Raw genomic sequence first — 23,481 nt, 5'->3', positions numbered from 1 at the left:
AACCTGAGCCACGCCAGGTCACTTATTTATAAAGAGCAGGCCAACAGAGGTATTGCTGGATCACAGCTTGTCCCACCTCAGTGACTACTACATTCTGCACGACACTCCAATTCAACCAAGATGGGCTTGCTTTAAATCAGTGTCTGACTGACTGAGGTAGCTAGAACATCTCCTGGAAACCTGAGAATGCCTATGAACCTTCACCTGTTGTCACTAGAACATTTGAAAAGCAGTACGACTTTTCCAGGACCGAACAGCTTCAAGAGAGGAAGAGAAGTCAATGGAAAAATTGCCAAATAAGATGAACTTGAAAGCTTAACATCCGTCTTTGAAAATCTCAACGTAACAAGAGAAGCCAAATTTCAACTCTCTACTGCCTGAGGATAGCATAACTAGAATTCCAGAGATTCCCATGCCGCTTCCTTCTGCTTTTTTGTGCCGTGCAGAATTTAGCAATAAACAGGAGACAGTTTCATGTGGATGCCGAATGAAAAAAAAAAAAATGTTCTCTTGAAAGTAAATGAAAAGCAGACACATCTCAAAGTTTATATTAGGGAAGCCATGGCTGCCTTAATTTGCTTACAGTTACAGCAGTTACTAAATAAAATAACCATAGTAAAAGAACATGACTCCCAAATCCAAAATACCTGGTAACCCAGATGGTTCTTTTGAAGCCAGGGGTTAAACTGTGCCAATATGGGAAGGGAAAACTTAAGTCTATGAAACAGACCAATTCACTTCATTTTAAATATAGACTATTGGGGCTGGTGAGACGGCTCAGTGCCTAAAAGTGCTTGTAGGCAAGTGTGACCCTAGGAACCTGCATGGAGGACAAGAGAGCCAACTCCTGCAGGTTGTCCCCGACCTCCACATGTACACTATGGCACGCTCACCCCTCCCATTAATAAATAAATGTTAATGCCGGGCGGTGGTGGCGCACGCCTTTAATCCCAGCACTCGGGAGGCAGAGGCAGGCGGATCGCTGTGAGTTCGAGGCCAGCCTGGGCTACCAAGTGAGTCCCAGGAAAGGCGCAAAGCTACACAGAGAAACCCTGTCTCGAAAAACCAAAAAAAAAAAAAAAATTAAAATTTAAAGATAGACTTTTTTTAAAAAAAAAAATCAAGCAATGTAGACATTCCTAAGAACCATCACCTCATTGACAGGTTGGTTTTGTAGGTCACGGTCAATGTTTCCACAGAAAAGTCAGTCTCCTCTAGATCAAGAGGAGGCTGCTACAGCTGAAGGAAGTGGGGTTCATAAGTTCATGAAGAGTAAAGCAAAACCTCTCTTAACAAGTAAATGCCAAACCTGAGGACAGCCAATGAGAATTAAAAGCTGCTTCAAAATCCACTCCAAAGCATCACAGTTAGAGGGAGCCATTCCTTGCACCCCATCCCGTCTCCTATGAGGGGCCTCCATTCAGTGAACATTACCGCTCTCTAGACCGGTCACTTTCTCTTCCTTGGTCTGCACAGCCCAGCACCACTGTCCCCGTCTCCCTTGAGAAGTAGCTCCCCCAGGACACAAGCATCTTCACGTTGTATGAGTTAGAGGGGCCCTGGCCTGGCTTCCCCCAGTGAAGTCGGAGGGATCTAGCTTCAGCTTGGGCCTGTGTGAACAAATCCAGTTCCAAAGTCTAATACTGAAAAGCTCACTTGCCCTCCAATTCCCCTATCTGGAACTAAAGTCAGAGTTTTGAATTCCCAGCTATCCTGTTTCTCAATCTTTTCGGAACGTGGCTGGGGAGGAGAAGGGGGCAGTGCATTCTGAAAACTGTAAAATGTCAGAACAATGCCTTACGTGACAAGAAATAGGGGTGGGGGGGTGACACCTGAGAGGGAGTGCTGAGAAGAGGCCCTTGGGTGCTGTGCTGCACACAGGAATGTAATTACCCAAGAGGGAAAGCGATGCAGAGGAGGCGTGGGAGGTTTGCTGCACGACGCTTTCTTGGTGGGCTCGTTGCTTTCCTGGTCATCTGCACACGGAGGAGGATCCAGGGAGTCATAGGAAAATAACCCATCATCGCAACCTGTGTCCATGCTCTCCACAACGTCCACGCTGTCACCATCAACTACATCAAGATCCGTTTCCTGAGGTCTCAGCGGTCGGATCATGCTTATGGCATTCCTGTTGGTGCCAAACATCCGGTTGGAACATAACTGCGGCTGGCTCAGGTGCCTCTTGGTGAGCGCCATACTTATACTGAAAACATTGGGGATCCTTAGCTTAGGGGGTGGCAGGCATGCCGAAGGCACTAACTGTGTCCCTTTTCCAGGGAGTGAGTTCGGATGTTTGGGGGTTAAAGATGGGGTCAAAATGGGGCTTGGGGTGTTGGTCTCGCTTGATGAGGATGAATAATCCAGGCTCTGGGACTGAAATTTCTTATTCAGTTCATCGGAGGAACTGTCCTGCTCTTTTACGCCTGACTGAGAGTGCCCCCTGGAAAAGCTATTCTGAGTTTTCCACGGTGCCTTCTGTTGCCAAGAATACCGCTTCTTGTGCTCCGGCCTGCTAATGCCAAAAGTCTCTTCTTCGAATACAGAGCTGCTGTCATCAGACGCGGTGAGATACGCTTCGCTGCCCATCCTGCCACCTTGACCGCCCTCCTCAGACGTGTGGCTGGAAAGGGTGGACCTGCACCTGGACTTGGGTCTGCCCTTGCTTCTGTCTTCCTCGTCAGAACTCCAGTCACTCCCCGGAGCCCCGGAATTCTGGGACGTACCACCATCTGCTGCCAAGCTTGCTCTCGTTTTGCGGTTCTGTTCTGAGTTGCAAGGGGTCTCGTGCAACTTTCTCTGGTTTCTCTTTTCTTGGATTTGGTTATCAGCAGGCTTCTCTGCAATTTCCATCTCTAGAGGAAGATACATCATATTGGCAGGTTGCCTTTAATAATGAAACCTTTATGTAACTACCCTGAATGTATGCATTACCCTGCCTGATGTAACTACACTGTAGAGCAATTCATGTGAATTTATCAACTTACGCTATTCTTTGTTAAGTTTTATGCCTTTTAAAACAAGTTTGGAAGATGCGGGACTTATAAAAACATGGAATCCTTATATTTCAATTTAATTGTATGAAAAGTAAATTGATTTTTACAAACAAATATGTTGGAGAATGGAAGTTGACAACAATCTAAAGAGAGAAAGAGCAGAGTGTGAAGTGGGGTGAGTTTGACCTTCAAAGAAGCTGCCAAAAAGTGAATGCCATTAATTCTATTTTAAAAGTGAAGAAAATGGTGACCCTTCACCCATTAATCTTCAAAATCATCATAATGTAAGTCTAAACATAAACATAAAGCCATAGTTTAAGAAACAATCTTTGTGCTGGGTGGTGGTGGCACATGCCTTTAATCCCAGCACTCAGAAGGCAGAGGTGAGTGGATCTCTGTGAGTTCGAGGCCAGCCTGGTCTATAGAATGAGTTCTAGGACAGCCAGGGCTACACAGAGAAACCCTGTCTCTAAAAACCAAAAAAAAGACAAACTTTGTGTCCATAATTCAATACATGAAATGTGTAAATTCACACACACAAAAAAAACTTTCCTCTACTCTGTTTAACTGCAACTACAATATGTATTTTAATAATAAGAATAACCTCTTTAAATGCCTTTAGATATGGATTCCATTTGTTAGTACCGTGAGAAATGGAATGAACCCATAGCTTCATAAATAATGACTTAAAACCTCAGATTAAGCCAGGCGGTGGTGGCGCACACCTTTAATCCCAGCACTTGGGAGGCAGAGCCAGGCGGATCTCTGTGAGTTCGAGGCCAGCCTGGTCTACAGAGCAAGCTCCAGGACAGGCACCAAAACTACACAGAGAAACCCTGTCTCAAAAAACAAAACCAGGAAAAAAAAAAAACCCTCAGATTGAACAGAAAAGGAACTTTGAAAATGTAAATACGAATTTCACAACCTAGGAATGAGGGGCTGCACAATCACGCCCTCAAGTTTTGTGGCAGGTGTTAGCTACATTTTTCAAGTGAATTAGAGCTTTGGCAGAGGCAAACGCCATGGTGTTCAGTTGACTGCCCCAACAGTGGGAAGGATATGAGAAGGGCGTTTTGGAAAAGTCAACGAAATGTAGGTAACAGCAAGAAATAGGTAACAAGGCAGCCTTCTGGCTGGAAACGCATCATGTAGTTTTCAGAATGTCAAAACAGAGCTGAGCGGCAACGTTCCCCGCTGGCATTTCTCACGTGCATTGGAAGGAAACCAGAACCCGGCAGAGCTAAGTTGCAAACTCAAGCTTCCCTAGAACTTTTGGAGAAAGTCAACAAAAAACGATCGCCCCCTGAGGCGTTATGGTCAGGTCGCACCACCAGGCAAAATTTGGAGGGACGCTGTGAGAATGAAGAGTGAAAATCTTTACACGGGACCAGGGTCAGATTATCTAGACAATATTTCCTTCTCTGAAGTAACAAAGAAAGTAGTTACCAAAGTACCTCCCACCCAAACGTGTTCATTTCTTTATGTGTCTGGTACGTCAGTCTTCATTTAATAATAATAATAATAATAACAATAATAATAATATAATACTAGGTAATTAAAAAATATTTTCAAGAAGCTATGAATACAAATGCAGAGTTCTCATCTGAAACTGGGTTAAAATGTGTACCTTTTGGTTAGAATTATAACCATTTATAGTTTAAATGTCTTTTCCACCTGCTGCAGGAAAAAGCATTAAGATGGTGGGGGGCGGTATCAGTTGCTCCTCTGGGCCCCTGGTAAAAAAGTCTACACAAGACACAACATAACTAGTGCTGTACAGCTCTTACTGAATATTCCCTTGAAGTATCGAGGTGTTGGGGAGAATCGAACTTAATTCTGATCAGTCTCAGTGAATGTTGTTTTAGCTTTTTAAAAAGAATGCTGAGGTAGACTGCTACAGTCCGTAAGTACCTTCGCCCCTTTTTCCTTCGGTGAACTCGGGTTCTTTAGATGCCATCTTGCTCACTTCCTCGCTTCGGACTTCATGAGGAGGACTCTTCCCTCGGGACAAGAAGCATCCAAATGTCAAACCGCTCAGGCTCTGCCCCTCTGAGAGCTTCGGTGTGGAGACACAGGAGATCTTCTTCCCTTGGAGTTCTGCAAGGTCGTTAAACAAAATGGATTGAACTTTTATAGCCGTTCATCAGGCACGGAACAAAAGCATAGGAGGACTTGAATAAATCACTCAACACCAGAAAAGAGACTGAACTGCATCTTTTACTAATGTATAGTAAAGAGAAACCCTGACATAGAGCATAGAACCCTAGATCTGTGTGTGTGTGTGTGTGTGTGTGTGTGTGTGTGTGTTTGTGTGTGTGCGCACCAGGGTGGAGGTCAGTGGGTAAAAGCACTTGCTGCCGATCCTGGTGACCTGAGTTCAGTCCTCAGATCGCTAATCATGCGTTTAATCTAGTAGTTCTCAACCTTCCTAATGCTGTGACCCTTTAATACAGTTCCTCACACTGTGGTGACCCCCAACCATAAAATTATTTTCATTGCTACTTCATAAATGTCATTTTGCTACTGTTACGAATTGTAATGTAAACATCTGATATGCAGGATATCAGATGTGCAACCCCAAAGGAGTTTCGACCCACAGGTTAAAAACCATTGGTTTAATCCATCTTTAAGACATTATTGCATGTGAGATCAAAGGCTTGGAGGACCCAGGAAGAAAGGTTCCTGAGGAAGTTAATTTCAGAGCACGGGTAAAGCAACAGAAGGTGAAGTGTGTTGTACCAAATAGCAACTGGTAATAAAGGAAAGTATTTCTAGCATATTTCTTCAGAGGTATCTTTAAAATTTTTTGTATTGATCTTCTACCACAGAACAGATTCACAATCATACAGCAATGATTATGTACAGTTGGTCTTCAATTCCATAGATTCTGCATCTGTGGGTTGAACCAACTGTGAATCAAAAATATTTAGAAAAAGAAAAACTGTCTCTACTGAATATGGACAGATATTTTACTATGATTCTCTAAAAAATACAATCTAACAAATATTTACACAACATTTACCTTTTTATTAGGCATTGCAGTAACCTGAAGATGATTTAAAGTTACAGGAGAATGTGTGTAAGACATTATATGCAAAATCCTGGACCGTTTTATTTAAGGGCCTAGAACATCCTTAGAGTTTGGTATCCATGGGGATCCTAGAATCAGTCTTTTGTGGATACTGACAAACAACCACACAAACGTGCACACACACAGAGACACACAGAGACACACACACACACACACACACACACACACACACACACACGTCTGTGTGCATGACATATATATATACATGTGACATATACATATATAGACAATATGTATAATATATATACATTCTGTACATACATAAAATCTAGCACATATATGGAATCTATGCTCCATTCTATGCCTAGTCTCCAAGGTCAGAACCTCTTAGCATACAAAACCCAAGAGACTGTCAATGAAGACCAGAATTGCAAGCCAGGGAGGGATATCAGGGAAATTAACAACCTTTTGGAGATAGAATTGGTACATCTGATCTATTTTAGAGAAGGTGAGTGTCACAAAAACAGGAACCTTAATTTCCAATATAGACCTTCAGATCACTTAGGGCAGTGCCTATTTTTAATCTTTCAGATGGAGGAAATGAGAGCAAGTATTGCCATGCTCTAAACAAATTGTCTTGACAGGTGTAGTGGCTGATACCTGTCATCCCAGTTGAAGTGTGTGAGTGAACTGAGTTATGTGGCATTTGCAACGACCAGAAAAGGCATCTGAGAATCCACAGAACACACCTCAGCTGCCTTCAAAAAACACCAGAATATATGAAGCGCTCAACACATGGACAACTAACTACACAGCATTTCTGGTTTGTTAACCCTACTAAAAGGATCTACTCTTTTCTAAGACCAAAACTGAAGTCTTGGAATGCAGAAGTACAAACCTCTAACACAAATACCCCTACCATTCAGTTTTCTATTACCATCTCTGTTCCGACACGATAACAGAGCGATGTAGCACTACACTGCTCAGAAGGACCACAATACTGCTGGAGACTGGCATCAGTTGCCTGTGGTCCCTGAACTGCAAGGCTAACATTAACATGTAGTAGTTTCAGCAAACTGGATTCTTTGGACCTTAAATGGATGTCTTTTAGGAGAGAGAGAGGAAAAATTACTAAGCAGCCATGTTTTCCTATATAATAGCCACTTTGCTAAATTGATACATCATTATTCACCTTTTTTTGCCTTGGACTCCTCAGTCCAACGTCCCTTGGGTACAAGACTTCTGGTTGGTGGGAGAAATTCGTTTTCATTTACTGACAATAGCACCTCACATGATGTTTATAATTAGATCCTTAAAACACGAGCAGAATAATAGTAAACTCCTATACACCAAACAAATCCAGCTAAACTCTCTTAATGAAAATCTATGTACCTTGCAATTGTGACTGTATTGCTCTTATCTCTTCAGTTTGGTTTTGGTTGATGAAACGAAGATTCTGATTCTCCACTTCCAGCTAAAAGAGCATAATGATATTCCTTAATCTAGGGATAATATTTTTTAAATACACTAAAATTATAAAATTTAGAAAATGACAATATATAATCACTCTGTTTGCAAACTGGTGAACTTATCAGCACTGATTATCAACCTTAACAATTATGTCATTAATATTTATTTGTCCAGAGCTAAAGGTTTCCAACCCTATGCATTTACCAATATAAATGAATTTTAAAACAACTATTTCAGCATTTAGTCTGTGCTTCTCAGATATACCAAACCTATTAAGACATATACATGCAATACTCATAATTATTTAAAATTACCCCATTATAATGTGGCTGTTTACAATTTTTAATTTTAAAAATATAATGGATATTAAAATGAAAGCAGTCTATCACAAGTTTACCAAAATATAGGACCACAACCAATTGATCGGAATTGTATGTCTCACTCAGGGTTGTATATTCTGAAGATTTTAATCAAAAGAAGTAAATAATAAAGGAAAAATATAGCAACAAATACCTCATTTAGCTTAACTGTTACCCATTCTTTGATCTTGGCAGCTTTTTCTTCTATTATTTTAGCTTCTTGTAGTCTCATTTGTTTCTGAAATAACATAAACAACTTGTTTAGTTCAAACATAAACTCCACCGATTGGAGACATCACATCGTAAAACATGGAGGCAAATCCACTTAGAACCTGTTTCCAGGTTAATACATTTGCCTCCCAGTCACGAAATAGACTTTTAAAAGCCCCAAATTGCCAGGCAGGGTGGTCCATGCCTGTAATCCTAGCTCTCGGAGGCCGAGGCAGGAGGATCATGTGGTCTAGGGCCAGTCTGAACCGGGAGATCTTGTTAGCGCAGAGAGAAAGAGATGGGGAGCGGGGGAAGGGAAGGAAAACTGTTCAGCAGATGGAACAAGAAGTCAAAAGGCACCTGCAGCTGTGATGATACACCTGACGGTCCACTTCACGGGATTTAAGAAGAGCTACACGGAAACAGACCTCTGGGCTCACCTGTCTGAGGGATTTCCTAGATTGGGGTAATCAGTGGGAAAAGCCCAGCTTAAATGAGGATGGCACCAGTCCATGCAATTCCATGGACTGGGGACTTGGATTGAATGAAGGGAGAATGTGATGGACTGTACCCTCCAACTGGGAGATAAACTGTTCCTTCCTCAAGTTTCTTTTGTGAGGTGTTTTGCTGAAGCAACAGGAAAGTGTCTACCTCGTACTGCAAGCCTGCTAAGCGGCGCTTGTCTCTCTTTCTCTCGGGTACTTACACAACAGAGTGAATCCCCTAAATATATCCACAAAATGAACTATTTCTGGACCAGTAGAACTGGACCAACGAAGACGGGGGAAGCACACACATCCGCTTAGGAGCAGGGCTATTTTCTCCCTCAAACACTAGCTTAAAACATCCAGAAAAACAAACACCAAGAAATTCTCGTTCACATGTAACAGCCTTCTATCTCTGGTCACAAAACTACTGAGGATGTGACTACCATAGAAATCACAATGGGTGGGGGTTGGGCTGCTAGAAATTGAAAAAAACCACTAGCCCAAAACACTGACCCCACAGAAAAGTGAAAATGCTAATGCATTTGACAAACATAGCAGTCACATTTAAATGATATTAAATGGCTACTTAAGTAGTCATTTAATCCTAATGCAAATTTTTGTTGATTTTGAGATAAAGTATTAGCCCAAGCTGGCCTCAAACTCATGGCAATCCTCCTGCATCAGCCTCTCAAGTGCTGGGATGACAGGGATGAGCCATTACACCAAGCCCCTAGTGAATTTTTTGTCATAAAACTTATAGTACTTGAGCCGGGCAGTAGTGGCGCACACCTTTGATCCCAGCGCTCAGGAAGCAGAGCCAGGCAGATCTCTGTGAGTTCGAGGCCAGCCTGGTCTACAGAGCGAGACCCAGGAGAGACACCAAAACTACACAGAGAAAACTTGTATTGAAAAACAAAAAAACAAACACACAAAAAAAAAAACCCAAAAAACAAAAAACTTACAGTACTCTATGTACTCATATGAAGCAGCTGAGAACTGTACGTTTCTGAGCAGTTAGAGGATTAGTATCAAATATAAATATATACAACGATCTGTAAAGATTTTTTTCTTTAGATAGTCTCGTCATGTTGTCCAGACTGGCCTCACACTAACGATCTTCCTGCATTAGCCTCCAGCATTCTGGGATTACAGGCATGCATCATCATACCCAGTTGGGCTGCAAATATTTTATGGACATAAATGCCTGCTATAAACTAAATATTCCCAAATGCAAAAGATCCCATTTAAACTCTAAAGTGTGAATGTTAAGTAATACCGCCATATCTAAAAAAAACTACTAGATCTTGGACCAGAGAGATGGCCCTAAAGGTCCTTGCCGCCACGCCTGATGACGTGAGTTCTCTCACATGGTGGAAGGAGAGAACCAACTCCTGTAAGTTGCCCTCTGACCTCTACACAGAGCAATACACACACACACACACACACACACACACACACACACACACACACACACGTGTGTGTGTGTGTGTGTGTGTGACATGCACAATAAAAAGTACTAGATCTTGCCTTGAGTCACTCAAGACAGGAAGGGAATGGCACCTTTAACTTGTTCCTGTTACCAACACCTGTGACATAATCCAACGAGTAAGAGTTCCCCTCCAGATAAACAGATCTCAGCTAGGTCTTTAACCACATATTAATGAGCACATATTAATACGGTCGATGATTCGGTTTCCCTAACCTGCTCTTCAAGCCGCAGCTCCAAGTTCTGAATGATGTCATCCTTCTCCTGCATTACAGACTCCAGGTCTTGACACTTCTTATACAGCCGAGTCTCTGACTCACTGGTTTGAATATTAGCTGCCTTTAGTTTCTCTTCCATAACTTGTACCTAAATTCAGAGGGTAAAACAGTAACAGTATGCCATACTTAATAGTTTTAAGCTTAACATTTTACTTTAACATTAGGTTTCTAAATGGTATCACAAACTGAAAATATTAAACAGCAAGGTGTATGACGATTTGAAAATCCGAAGACTATTTTGACAAGTGGTGTTACCTTCGGGCGTGGTACAAGTGATCACCAGACTGCTGTGGTTACATAGGGGGGGTAAGGCACATGTTTACGAGAGCAATGTACACAAAGTGTTCATAGAGAAGCAAAAGTTCCTGGCCCCATCCCCCATATTTAGACAAGAAAGAAATATAGAGAAAGATGGTGAGTAGTGAGATACAACGCAAATTAGATGGCCTGGATAAAAAAACTGAATTTGAGTTAGAAAAAAAACACACACAGTAGAAAAGAAAAGAAAACCAAAGACATTTAAAGTCCAAATAACAAAATCATTAAAAACAAACAAAAACCGTGAGTCCAGACACAGGCAGTAGGAGGCATTCAGGGAGGGCTCACGAGTTTATCAGCTTCATGAATGTTCTCCAGTTCCAGCAGGAAGACGTCAGTGAATAAAACAGACCCTCGAGTCTCTTCCTGCATCCAAGTTACCCTTCAGTGGACAGCGAGAGAGTAAGTGTAATCACAGAGACGCGCAACTCAACAGTGCCGTATATACACGGCTGGCGAGTGTATCGGGTGTGAGGCTGCCGGGTGAGCCACGCTTCATTTTTTCACGTCTAAAACAGACAGACCTTGCTTGGATCTTCTGCAAAGCTCACAGAGGTATATGGAATCTCTGAAGGACTTCTGTGCCAAGTCCGCTCACTCACACAGATTGTGTGAATCTACCCAACTCAGTGAGGTCGACTCACCGTGACCACCTTCTGAGTGTCCCTCTGCAGATCACAAACCCATCCCTGCACTGTGAGTGAGTGCCCTAACACACTGTAAGCCTCACCTAGGACTTCTCCGGAAGGGATAAATAAGGAAGGTGTTTGTGAGAGAAACTATTGAGAATGCTATACAATGATCTATAAAGAAATCTCACTCTAATATTCTTTTTTTTTTTTAAGATTTATTTATTTATTTACTATGTATACAGTCTCCTATCTGCATGTACCCCTGCAGGCCAGAAGAGGGCACCAGATCTCATTACAGATGGTTGTGAGCCACCATGTGGTTGCCGGGAACTGAACTCAAGAGCTCTGGAAGAACAGCCAGTGCTCTTAACCTCTGAGCCATCTCTCCAGCCCCTCTAATATTCTTAATAGGTAAGGATGTAATTTTATCAGAAGCTTGGCGATTACAGGCATAAAGGAGAAAAATGAACACGTCTGAAGAATTGAAGGTGACAGTTCAAACAAAAGCAAATCTTTCCATTATTTTAATAACATCAGAAAAAAACAGAATGAATCCTTAAAGTCAGTTAAAATTTAGATGTGTTTGACTAAAGGGTGTGACTAAAGGAAGCTGTGAAGGTGTGTTTGGTTTTATTTTTTAAACCATGAATACCAGGTTTCATGTGTGTTCGCTGCGTAAATGTAACTTGTATTCAGAGGCCAAAACTGTTCTAATTAACACATACACACACACAGTTGGAAACTTTGAAAACAAAAGCAGAATTCCAAAACAGGAGGAAAACGTATTCTGCTCTTCAATAGTAATTTAAGTGGCCTTAGGTCTAGATTCTTTAACATAAAGCAGTGATTTTTTTTTTGGATGAGCCATAAAAATTCATACGAAAGACAAAGGTTTACCTAAGAGATTTCCCATGAAAAATAGCCCAGCAGGAGAAAAATACAGTAAATAATCTCCAAACATTTTTCCAGCGATAAACAGGATAGTCTGTAGCTATAGACGTAGGGAGAAAATAGAAGTCAACCCCAAGATGTCAGTTCCTCTCTGAGAAGAAAGAAATAGAAGGTAAACCTCAAAACAGACACATGGGCTTAGAGAGGTCCAGGCAGTTAGGTACCTGCTGCGCAACTTGAAGACTTGAGTTCGGATCCCCAGCACCCACAGAAAAGCTGGGCATAGCAGCTCCCAGTGCTTGGAAGGAGGAGAGAGGTAGATTCCTGGTGCTCACTGTCCACCTGGCTAGGCAAATCCATGAGCTCTGGGTTCAATAAAAGACTCTTTTAAAACATGAGATGGCCCTCAACAAAGATGCCTCTTTATACAGTGGACTAAGGTTAATAGCGACTCATAAGTAGTCGGAGCGCAGAGAAAAAGTAACCGCAGAGTGTGCAGTCCTAAGTGGGATATCTAGATATAGACCCTTTCCTCCTGCCAAGGCTCAGAAGTGGTGTGTGTGTGTGTGTGTGTGTGTGTGTGTGTGTGTGTGTGTGTGTGTGTAATGAGCGTAAGAGCAGAGGTCCGGGAAGATGGCTTTGAAAATATGTCTTCTAGGACATGACCCGGGCCCTTGCTCATTAACTCCAACCACAGTAGCCATGGTTGTTGCCACAAGATCAAGCCAATCAACTCTCTACCATGGAGAATGAAGAGCTACGCTAGGCCCCACCCTTAGCTGAGTGGCTACTGGCAGTTGATGGCCAGTGGAGAGGGAAAGTCAGTCTTCTTCAGTACTGTGGCCCGTGGTTGGATGCTGCCCTATACCCATGTGCATAATTGGACTAACTGGACTCAGAGAGGAAGAAGAAAAAGAAGGGGGAGGAAGGATGATGACATGATGGAGTTGTGGGGGGGGGGTGGAATTGTTGAAGGGAGGTCCGGGAGAAGTTGGAGCTGGGAAGTTGGCATGGGTGGATATGATCTAACTACATGTAATCATCCACAACATTGCCAAAGAATAAATTTTTAAAGCATTTAAAGGAAGAGGGTAATTGAGGGAGACACCTGATATTGACTTTTGGTTTGTACGTGCACATGAGTATGTACACACGTACACATACACGTAGCAGAGAGAGAGAGAGAGAGAGAGAGAGAGAGAGAGAGAGAGAGAGAGAGAGAGAGAACATGTGAGCAAAATATAAGGAACCTTATAGTTTGGATATGAAGTATCTCCCAACGTGCTCATATGCTGAAGGCTTGGTCTTAGACCTGTAGACCCAGCCATTGAGCTGTGGCTGAATCCGGAGAGCCCTGACTCCAGTAATGGATGGAATAATAATCTGATGGCATCATAGTCTGATGGCATCGTTGATGAAGGAGGGACCATTTGACAGCATGACTTTGAAGCTCCTGTTCCCTGGTGGCATTCTTACATTTTCGGTGTGCGTCTGTCTCTCTGTCTCTGTCTCTCTGTCTCTGTCTCTCCTCTTCCCACCCCGCCCCCTCTCTTGCTGTCACTGTAAGGTGAGCATCTCTACCCCGTCACCAGCACTCTGGACCGTGGGATGATTTATCTCACCGTGGGAACCGCCGACCACAGACTGAAACCAAAAATGATCTTTCTCCTGTAAACAGTTTCTCTCGGGTTATCTGTCACAGCGATGCAAGGTCTGACTCCCCCAAGCCATGTGACCGCAAAGACAGACATTCACCTACACTCTCCTGGTGTGGGATATTTTGATCTCACTCTCACACTCCCGAGACTGACAATAAAGTTTACTTTGAATTAGAGGGCAGAGCTAGCTACTAGCTGACCAAAATTAGCCATAGAGGTTTTGGAGAACTGAGGGCATATAGAAAGACACAGGAAGTAGTAGGGTGGGGCTGAGAGAGAGAGAGACAGAGAGACAGAGAGACAGAGACAGAGACAGAGACAGACAGAGACAGACACAGAGACATAGAGACAGACAGACAGACACAGAGACAGAGACACAGAGACAGTGACACAGAGACAGAGACACAGAGACAGAGAGGAGGTCACTGGTCGCTTCTCTGCTGCTTCTCTGACCATTCAGGTTCTTACCCCATATCTCCCGAGTTTTTATTGTTAAAGAATAATTAGATAAACAACACTTCAGTCTCCTTTATTAGGTCAGAGCAACCACATTCGGTTGCTACATGAAGCTGCCCTTTCATTTCATAGGCAAGGTCTACAGCTCTGGACAGCTAGGACCTGGAACCGTGTCTTTATTTCAAAGAACACATTCTTGTGTTGTGCATAAGCACCACAGAGATCCCTTGATGTATCATTGTCGTCTGAATCTTTTTAAAGTGACTATTACTTTTGGATAAGCAACTTTCTGAGGCAAGAAAAATAATAGCCAATGTGCAAAGTCTCAGAGAAAGAATCACAAAATAGTCCCAAATGTCTTGCCTGCCAGCTGGTCCTGTTATGACCAAGTTCCACAGGACTCCCAGCCTTCCTTGGTAATCACCATGAATAAGATGTCTACGGAAAAGCTAAGCGCTTACAGGAGAAACAAGCAGCCCTTTTAAAATGTCCTACCGCAAGCACACGGAAAACAGCCCGGTTCTTTTCCATTCATTTAACCTTAACCAGACGAGAATTTTAGCTACTCAGAGACTGGCCAGGAACAAACAACAACCAGGGGACTGGAGAGGTGGCTCAGCGGTTAAGAGCACTGGCTGCTCTTCCAGAGGATTTGGGTTCAATTCCCAGCACCCAGAGGGCAGCTCACAACTGTCTGTAACTCCAGTTCCAGGGACCCTCATAGAGACAGGCAAAATACCAAAGCACATAAAATAAATAATTTAAACACACAGACACACACACACACACACACACACACACACACACACACACACACACACAGAGAGAGAGAGAGAGAGAGAGAGAGAGAGAGAGAGAGAGAGAGAGAGAGAGAGAGAGCACAACAAATTCAAATTGGTTAAACTCTTGAAAATGTCTACACGTAGTTATATTTTTTTCCTTCTGGGTGAATTCCTATTTGCTCCCACTCAGCATACTCTTGAAGCATTTCCCCTAAACATCTTTGATCTTGGAATCCCTAAGCTACTCTGCAGCAAAGAACCAGCTCAAGCAGACTTGAACTGCTCAGATTCCCAAACACAGGACTGGCCTCTGACTGGTTTGAGGTAGTGGGTAACAACCTCTGAGCCCTTGGAACATCCTTATAAATAAGACTACCCCGATTTTCTAACATCTTGGGGGACATTGGAACATTAATGCTGACAATGTGCTTGACATATGTATTAGTTACTTCTATCATTGTGATACAGCTCCATATCCAAGACAACTTATAGAAAGAAGGGTTTATTTGGGATTATAGTTCCAGAGGGATAAGAGCATCACCATATGACAGGGAGGCATGGCAGGAGGCTGCAGGCATGGAGCAGCAAGCTGAGAGCTCACATCTCTCTGCATGAAGCAGAGAGCGCAAACCGGGAGTAGGGCTATGTCCACTGCCAGTGACACACTTCCTCCAGCAAAGCCACACCCCCTAAGCCTCCACAAACAGCCCCACCAACTGGAAGTGTTCAAATACAGGAACCTACAGGCGAGTATTCTCGCTCCAATCACTATCAAGGTAAATATCCATCGCTGTTCCCCCAGGGTCTCAGGCCACACTGTACCAGTGTGACTCTAGCAGGGGACAGAGGGATGGGGGAAGCTAGCACCTTAGTAACTAAAATCAGTCACAGACCTACAACACCGATCCCCGCTAGGACTCCTGCACACCAAGCTTTGTGGGTTTGGGGGCTGGCACTGCTTTGTAAATCTTGCCCATGCATCGTTGATGGGAGGAGTGAACACATCTCTGTATGACTTCACTGGAAGAAAGGGACTGGAAACTTGGACCTGGGTGCTCCTGAACACTGCCTAGGATGCTCTTTTCTCTTACGGATTTTAAATGTGTTTCCTTTCCCTGTATATAACCATAACCATGAGTGTGAAATGTTTTTTTCGGGTCCTGTAAAAAATTCATTGAGCTGGGCAGTGGTGATGCACGCCTTTAATCCCAGCACTCGGGAGGCAGAGGCAGGCAGATCTCTGTGAGTTCGAAAAGCCAGCCTGGTCTACAGAGCGAGTTCCAGGACAGGCACCAAAACTACACAAAGAAACCCTGTCTCAAAAAACAACAAAAAAAAAATTTCATTGAACCCCAGGGTAGTTTGGGAAACCACCCACAGCTCCCAGTGCTATTTTTTTTTTAATTATCCTCTCCATTTGGAAGCAGCACAAACCCATACTAGGGATAATAGTACTTCCACCTCCACCATCCACTGCAGGCTGGCTGCATGCCAGGCACTCTCCTAAAATCAGCGTCTATCTTCACAATAGCTAACTATGACTCCTATATGCTAGGAAATATTTCAGGTACTTTACTCCTAGCCACCTACTCAATTTCTACAAAACTCTGAGAATGAGACTATACCCCATTTTCCAGAGAGAAAGCTGAAGCCAAGCAGTAAGCTGAAGGCCGATTGAACCTGGCAGTTTGGCTCCAGGGTCCGTGTTCTTGAATCCCTCTGCTATAGACCTCTGTGTCCTACAGAGGGGCTCAGCTGTCAATATTAGTCCCGTGTTGGCAAACCTGATATACAAAACAGTTTTCCAACCCCCGCCCCAAAATGGTAGCTGTTGTATCTTAAGGATCTTTTTTTTTTCTTTTTTAAATTTAATGTGCATTGGTATTTTGCCATGGGTGTTGGGTCCCTTGGAACTGGAATTACAGACAGTTGTGAGCTGCCATGTGGTTACTGGGAATTGAACCCGGGTCCTCTGGAAGAGAAGTCAGTGCTCTTAACCCCTGAGCCATCTTTCTAGCCCTAGCTGTTGGATCTTAAACACAGTTGAAAGCTTAAATCTGTTCCCACAGCAGAGAAACATGAATTCCATCTTTACTTCTTTTTGTCTGTGCAGACTTCTTGCCAACCTTTGGTCTCACACTTCCCCTGTCTCCCACTGTGGCTGGGAAGAGGGAGGGAGGGGAGGAGGAGGAGACTGAGTTTTCACGCAGTTGTATGTAAATTGGGGCAACTGTTCTCTAAGAACACTGGAGAAGAACTGAGGTAGAATGAGCCTCGACATCTGCCTTGACCACAATTGGATGGGAGCGTCTACACTTGTGTCTCATTGGCCTTTCTCATGTTAGAGCCCATCTTCACTTTCTCCTGTCTTGGTGGACTCAATGGGGCATTTTCACAGCATAAACTTACTTATTTTTCTAAGCAAGGATCATTATAGGACATAAGGGGATTAAGTTCTGAACAAGATCAATTTGACTTATGGAAATGATATGCTTTATGTATATCTATTTACTAAACCAATGAAGAGAATTTAGACTAGCATTCTTCTCAAATTAGCAAGGCAAGAATAGCTAAAACCAAAATGAACAATAATGCCACATGTCAGCATCCTCAGCATTTAGAATTCTCATCCACCGCAGGTAGGGATGCAATCTGACACATTCACTTTAGAAAACTCTGCGCCCCAGAGGGTGGTGACAGCACACATCTTTAATCCCAGCACTCCGGAGGCAGAGGCAGGTGGATCTCTGTGGGTTTGAGGCCAGCCTGGTCTACACAGTGAGTTCCAGGACAACCAGGGCTATTACACAGAGAAACCCCATCTCAAAAACCAAAAAGAAAAAGGATCTTTGCTGATCCTTACTAAAGAAACTACTTGTCAACTGGCAACCTAGAATTCCAAAGTATAACCAAGAAAAATAGGAACACATATCTATATGCAAATCATCAATGGTGGCCAAATAACAGAAAAAGAGAGCTGGACGTTGAATGTCCAAATATCACCCAAGAGGCAGTACTGGAAAAGAGAGGAAGAATGAAAAAGGAAAGACAGACATGGGAAAATAAAATGTTTAGATTTAGCTACATTTGACAGTAAATGATGACACAGAAGAGCATGTTGAATAGCACCATGAGGAGGTGTACGCAAAATTCAGAATGCAGAAGTCTTGAGAGGAAAAAACTAAACCAATGTCTTCAACAAATATTGAAGCAAAAGAAAGAGAAAAAGACTACACAAACTGAGGTCTAAGACTCAAGTGAAATGTGTCCATCTAGTTCTGATTCCAATCTGAACAAGGTAGTCATTTAAAACGAGGAAAATAGCATATGCTACCATATATAAATATGTATATGAAATAAAAACAGGTATTGAAATAAATACAGTGTGAACACACACTTATCACACTAACCAAAAGGCAGAGACAACTGAAATGTCCATCAATAGGTGAATAAACACAAAAAGTTATATATATATATATACATATATATATATATATATATATGTATGTGTGTGTGTGTGTGTATCCACAACATGAATGATCAAAATTGCCCTACTAAATAAAATAAGTCAGACACGAAGATCACATATTATATGAATAGTTCTATAAGAAATATCCAATCTAGGTGTAGTGGCACACACCTGTAATCCCCACACTGAGAAGGCTGAGGCAGGAATATTACAAGTTTAAGGCCAGCCTGGCTCACATATCAGGACCTTGCCTTTCTGTCAAGAGTGGGTAAATTCATGGAGACAGAAAGCAGTCTGTTACTGCCAGGACTTGAGGGGAGAGGCGAGCAACACTAAATGCTTCATGGCAACATGTTTCCTTGTGAAATGATGGGGAAAACTTGCAGTTAAACAGAGATGTTGATTCTATAATATTGTAACTGGTCTGTTTTAGAATAATTAATTTTATATTATATGAACTTCAACCCAATTAAAAACAATAACATAGGGCTAGAGAAATGGTTCAGCACTTAATAGATTATACTGCTTTTCCAGAAGACTCAAGTTCAGTTTCCAGCACCCATAACTGCCTATAACTCAAGCTCTAACAGGAACCAATGCCTCTGTTCTCCGTGAGCACCAGCATTCACATGCTCTCTCCTCTCCTCTCTCTCCCTCCTTCTCTCTCTCTCTCTCTCTCTCTCTCTCTCTCTCTCACACACACACACACACACACACACACACACACACACACACACACTCGTTTAAAATAAAATTAATATTAAAAAAACAGAAGCAATTATGGGATGTTTGGGAGAATTTTGAATGGTATCTAGTTCTATGACATATCGAGGAATTGTTGCTAATATTTTTGAATGGCAATGGTACTGTGGGTGGGATTTTTAAGTCTTTTAGATTAGTTGCTTTGATTTCACTCAACCTTACTTTTGGGTACAACTGTATGATATCTGGTATTTGCTTCAAAATAACCCATGCAGGGTCGAGTGGAGAGAACAAGGGACTCGTGATAAGACAAGCCACAAGGGAACCAACCCCGAGAGCCCACTGTAGAGTCTCCCTACTCTTAGATGTGGTTGAAGTTCATGTAATAAAAATTTAAAATTTCTTTTCAAATATAAACAAGAAATCAAGGATTAGGTTGGGTTGTACAGCCACTCTTGCAATTTGCTAGGTATATCAAGTCTAGGCCTAAGGGCAGGACGACCGCTGGACAGTGCATTTCTTGAAAGAATTCTGTGTTGAAGCTTTTGGAAACTGTTAGTTTGAGCAGCTGTGATAAAGAGTTTTTCACAAAACAAGAAGTTATGCATTTGAGATTATTGAAGAACTTTAAGGTTGGGTGTACCCATCCACTTTACTGCTCTCAAGGCTAGGAAAAGGCTAAGTGACTTACCTAAATCATGATCTCAAGAACCAAAGGAGTATTTTAAAAAAAAGAATGAAAATACAGAAATAAATTCTGTTTTTGTTTGTTTTGTTTTTCAAGACAGGGTTTCTCTGTGTAGCCCTGGCTATCCCGGAACTCACTCTGTAGACCAGGCTGGCCTTGAACTCACAGAGGTCTGCCTGCCTCTGCCCCCCAGGTGCTGGGATTAAAGGTGTGCGCCACACTGCCCAGCTAAAAATCTTTCTTAATGTCACAATTCAAGCAAACTTCTAGTTTCCTCTCAGACTACTTTTAAACTCATGGATTTGACCTTTCTTACCCATAAATATTAATATATGAAATATACAATTTTGTGTGTATTTTCCTAATATAATTCTAAGCATTTTCTCTATTAATTTTTCAGTAAAATGATCTAAAATAGTTGTTTAACAGTTCATAGCCTTAAGTTTACTTAATCATTCTTCTACAACATGGAATTCATATCATTTTCAGCTCTTTATTGCTATACATAAAGCTGATATGAACATATTTATATATAAAACGTAATTGCAGTTGGGATTTCTATTAAAAGTCATATTTGATTTTCTAAGAAAAAAATAATAAAATATTTTAATCAAAGTCGTTTTTTTTTACCCTCTTGGAAAATCAGTAAAGGAACAAAATTGAGTTGAAATTTTCCACTCTATGGCTTGAGCTTCGGAACAGTCAAAATGATGAGAAATTTCGGAAAGTTAACCGCTATCCTATTTTGAGCTAAACAACCTTTATACGCATAGGGACAGGTAAAGACGAAATGATCCCCTACCTGTTGAAAAGCCTTTTCTGCTTGACGTTCGGCATCGATAACTTGTCTCTCCAACTGTTGCATCTGTAGGTGAGGGAGGGTAGAAAATAAACAAACATTTATATGCTTTTGGGAAAAGACTTTAAATCTCATGATGTCATCAATTCTTAAGAATGAATGAAGTAGTCCATTGGATATGAATTACAATGAACACATTAAAAGGCACTTGATATTTAAAAATTGATGAAAAGTCAAAATTCATGGTGCTTTTAATACATTGTAGTCCATCCATTAGTTCGTATCTTGGTAACTTTGTAAGGGTTGTTTGGTATCATAGCACTGGTACTGTCCATGTTTTCATCCTTCAACATGGAACTTCACATACCATAGGGATGTTCATCAATAGATTAGAAAATTACTGGTCAATGCATATTAAGAACAATCAAAAGTAAGAAATTTGGCATTTTGGTCAAAAGCCACGATGAACTCAGGGACATGTATATTCTCGCAAACTCCCTGGATGGTACATTCACATTAGAGCTGAGGCATCTTACAGATTGATAGGAGGCTATAAGAGACTGATTAAACACAAATACCAAAATAAATATGGAAAGCACAGTGTTAAAGGATCCAGTGGTAATTAAGGGATGTGTGCTAGGTGTTGAATATACAGCCACAAGGTGAAATTCGAGTCTTTTTCTCTAAAGCCTGTAGTTGGACCAAGTTTAGAGATTGGATCTGTGCTATCACTCATGGTAAACTTCCAACTCTCTAATAACCCTCCAGGGCCATCCCGGATGATGACAGAGAGAGAGAGAGAGAGAGAGAGAGAGAGAGAGAGAGAGAGAGAGAGAGAGAGAGAGAGACACTTGCCCAAATTCTGTGAAGATCTGTTCAGCACGCAAAGAGATCCAAAGGGGTCCATATGAGGAAAGTATACAGATTTGTCTTTCAGAAGTATGGTAACTACAGTTGCTACCTTCTTGCACACCCCCACTACTCTGTCATTGAAAATTTAAAATATCTTTCGCTGCCGAGGGATGCAGCTCAGCCCTTTCACGTGGGCTACGCCAAAATATCTGGAGGCCTCCAATAATAGGTGGCTGTGGAAGGAAGAATTGTCTTGTCGGTGAAGAGGCTCAGTGAGCTTCTCAGGAACCATGAATAGTGTAAAGATCCAGATGCAATTTAGAATTTATCCTTCGATAAGTAGCTGGTCGTCTGCCTGAAATATGTGGGTGTTGTTGGTTAAATGCAGAGGATTATGTAGGAAGAAATGTGTTTAATACAAAGCTCACTGGGCACCTCATTCAAGAGGCAATGCCTAATAACTCACATCAAGTAATAAAAAGCTGCTGTTCAGATATAGCCATCATGTTTAATGGACTTACTCCCCCAATTAGAAGGTAATGGTGGCATCTGAGCATTTTTTTTTTAATGCTTTGCTGAACCTTTTTGCCTCCAGACGATTTTTGTACCTTGAAAAATGAGAGCAGGTGTATACTACTACTGCGTCATTGAAGGATCACTTGAAATGTGGCAAGTCCAATGTAAGATGTAGCATAAGCATTAAATACATACTTCATTCAATAACATCTATTGTTAGAAAACATTGTAAAAAATGTAAGGTATCGCCAAATAAATTTTATATTAACTCCATGTTGAAATGCTTGAGAAATGTTGCATTAAATAAAATATACCATTACAATTTATTTCAGCTCTTTCTCACTTTATTCATGTACCCATTAGTAAAATTCAAATGACATAGGTAGTTCATATTACAGTTCTATGCATAATAAAGGTATGGAATATCTGTTGTCATCGCATGTGGTAATGTAAGGATCCAAACGACAGCATTTTCTAAAAGGCAGTATGTTACAGGGACTGAGATTTATCAGACATTTTAAATATTTGGACATGTTTATAGATATATCCCAAGTGCATCCTCTGGACCTTAGATCATCTTTAACTTTTGTGAAAATGTTTCAAACATGCAATGAGCTTAAAAACATTTTACGGAGTTTTTGTTTACCTAGGCACACACTCTGCAGAAGCGATTGGACAGGCAGGTATCTCTTGGATATCTCTGGAAGTTTCCTTACCAAAACACTTACTCAACTACCAGAGCCACGGCACGTTCCACTGGAACTCTGCTGACAGTTGACACCTCTGCACTACCTGCAATCCATTTTCAGAGGAGATTTTGTACCCTGTGGCCTTAACCCATCTTTTTAAAGGTATTGATTAGATTTCAAGGAGAAACAAATTCACAAAACCTTGTTAATCAAATTTAGCTAGTAAAAAAAGAAAAGAAAATTTTCTGCAGAGACTTACATAGTGTATGATTTTTTTTTTTTCCTTGAGAGATATTTGGCTTCTGTGCTAGGTAGATGGCTCAGTGTGTATTACCATGCAAGTGTAAAGACCTGAGTTCAGGTCTGCAATATCCATGTAAAGCTGGGCACAGTGTTCCTATGGCAAGGTGGGAGGCAGACAGGAGAATGTCCATAAGCTCATGGGCTGACTAGCCTAGTATAACCTGAGGTGAACAGGAGATTCCACCTCAAACAAGATGGGAGACAGGGAATGACACCCCCATCCAACCACTATAGCACACATACATCAAACACACACACACACACACACACACACACACACACACACACACACACACATACACACACACATCACACATCACACATCCACACCCACAAAGATTTATTTAAAAGTATTTGCTTTCTAGTGATAACAAGGGCAGAATCTAGTCTCTATTATTATATACCCAGTAC

The 23,481-nt window shown here is 41.8% G+C and overlaps 1 protein-coding gene across 3 annotated transcripts in view; it reads right to left on the bottom strand.

Moving 5' to 3' along the window:
* Nucleotides 1-23,481, bottom strand: part of Plekhh2 (pleckstrin homology, MyTH4 and FERM domain containing H2) — a 108,764-nt gene that overhangs the window by 55,225 nt on the left and 30,058 nt on the right. For all 3 annotated transcript variants that reach the window (XR_008220219.1, XM_052746443.1, XM_052746444.1), the window contains exons 3-8: nt 20,714-20,776; nt 10,254-10,403; nt 8,008-8,091; nt 7,417-7,498; nt 4,905-5,090; nt 1,894-2,852 (exon numbers count right to left, since the gene is read on the bottom strand). Coding sequence is in view for 2 of the 3 variants with exons in the window: in XM_052746443.1 (XP_052602403.1) it covers nt 1,894-2,852; nt 4,905-5,090; nt 7,417-7,498; nt 8,008-8,091; nt 10,254-10,403; nt 20,714-20,776 (1,524 nt within the window). In the remaining variant the exon portion in view is untranslated. The remainder of the gene's footprint in view (nt 1-1,893; nt 2,853-4,904; nt 5,091-7,416; nt 7,499-8,007; nt 8,092-10,253; nt 10,404-20,713; nt 20,777-23,481) is intronic.

Source organism: Peromyscus californicus, unplaced genomic scaffold, assembly GCF_007827085.1.
Source record: "Peromyscus californicus insignis strain IS unplaced genomic scaffold, ASM782708v3 Scaffold_1__1_contigs__length_55948999, whole genome shotgun sequence".
NCBI classification, from domain to species: Eukaryota; Metazoa; Chordata; class Mammalia; order Rodentia; family Cricetidae; genus Peromyscus; species Peromyscus californicus.
This window is presented reverse-complemented; position numbering and strand designations above follow the sequence as displayed.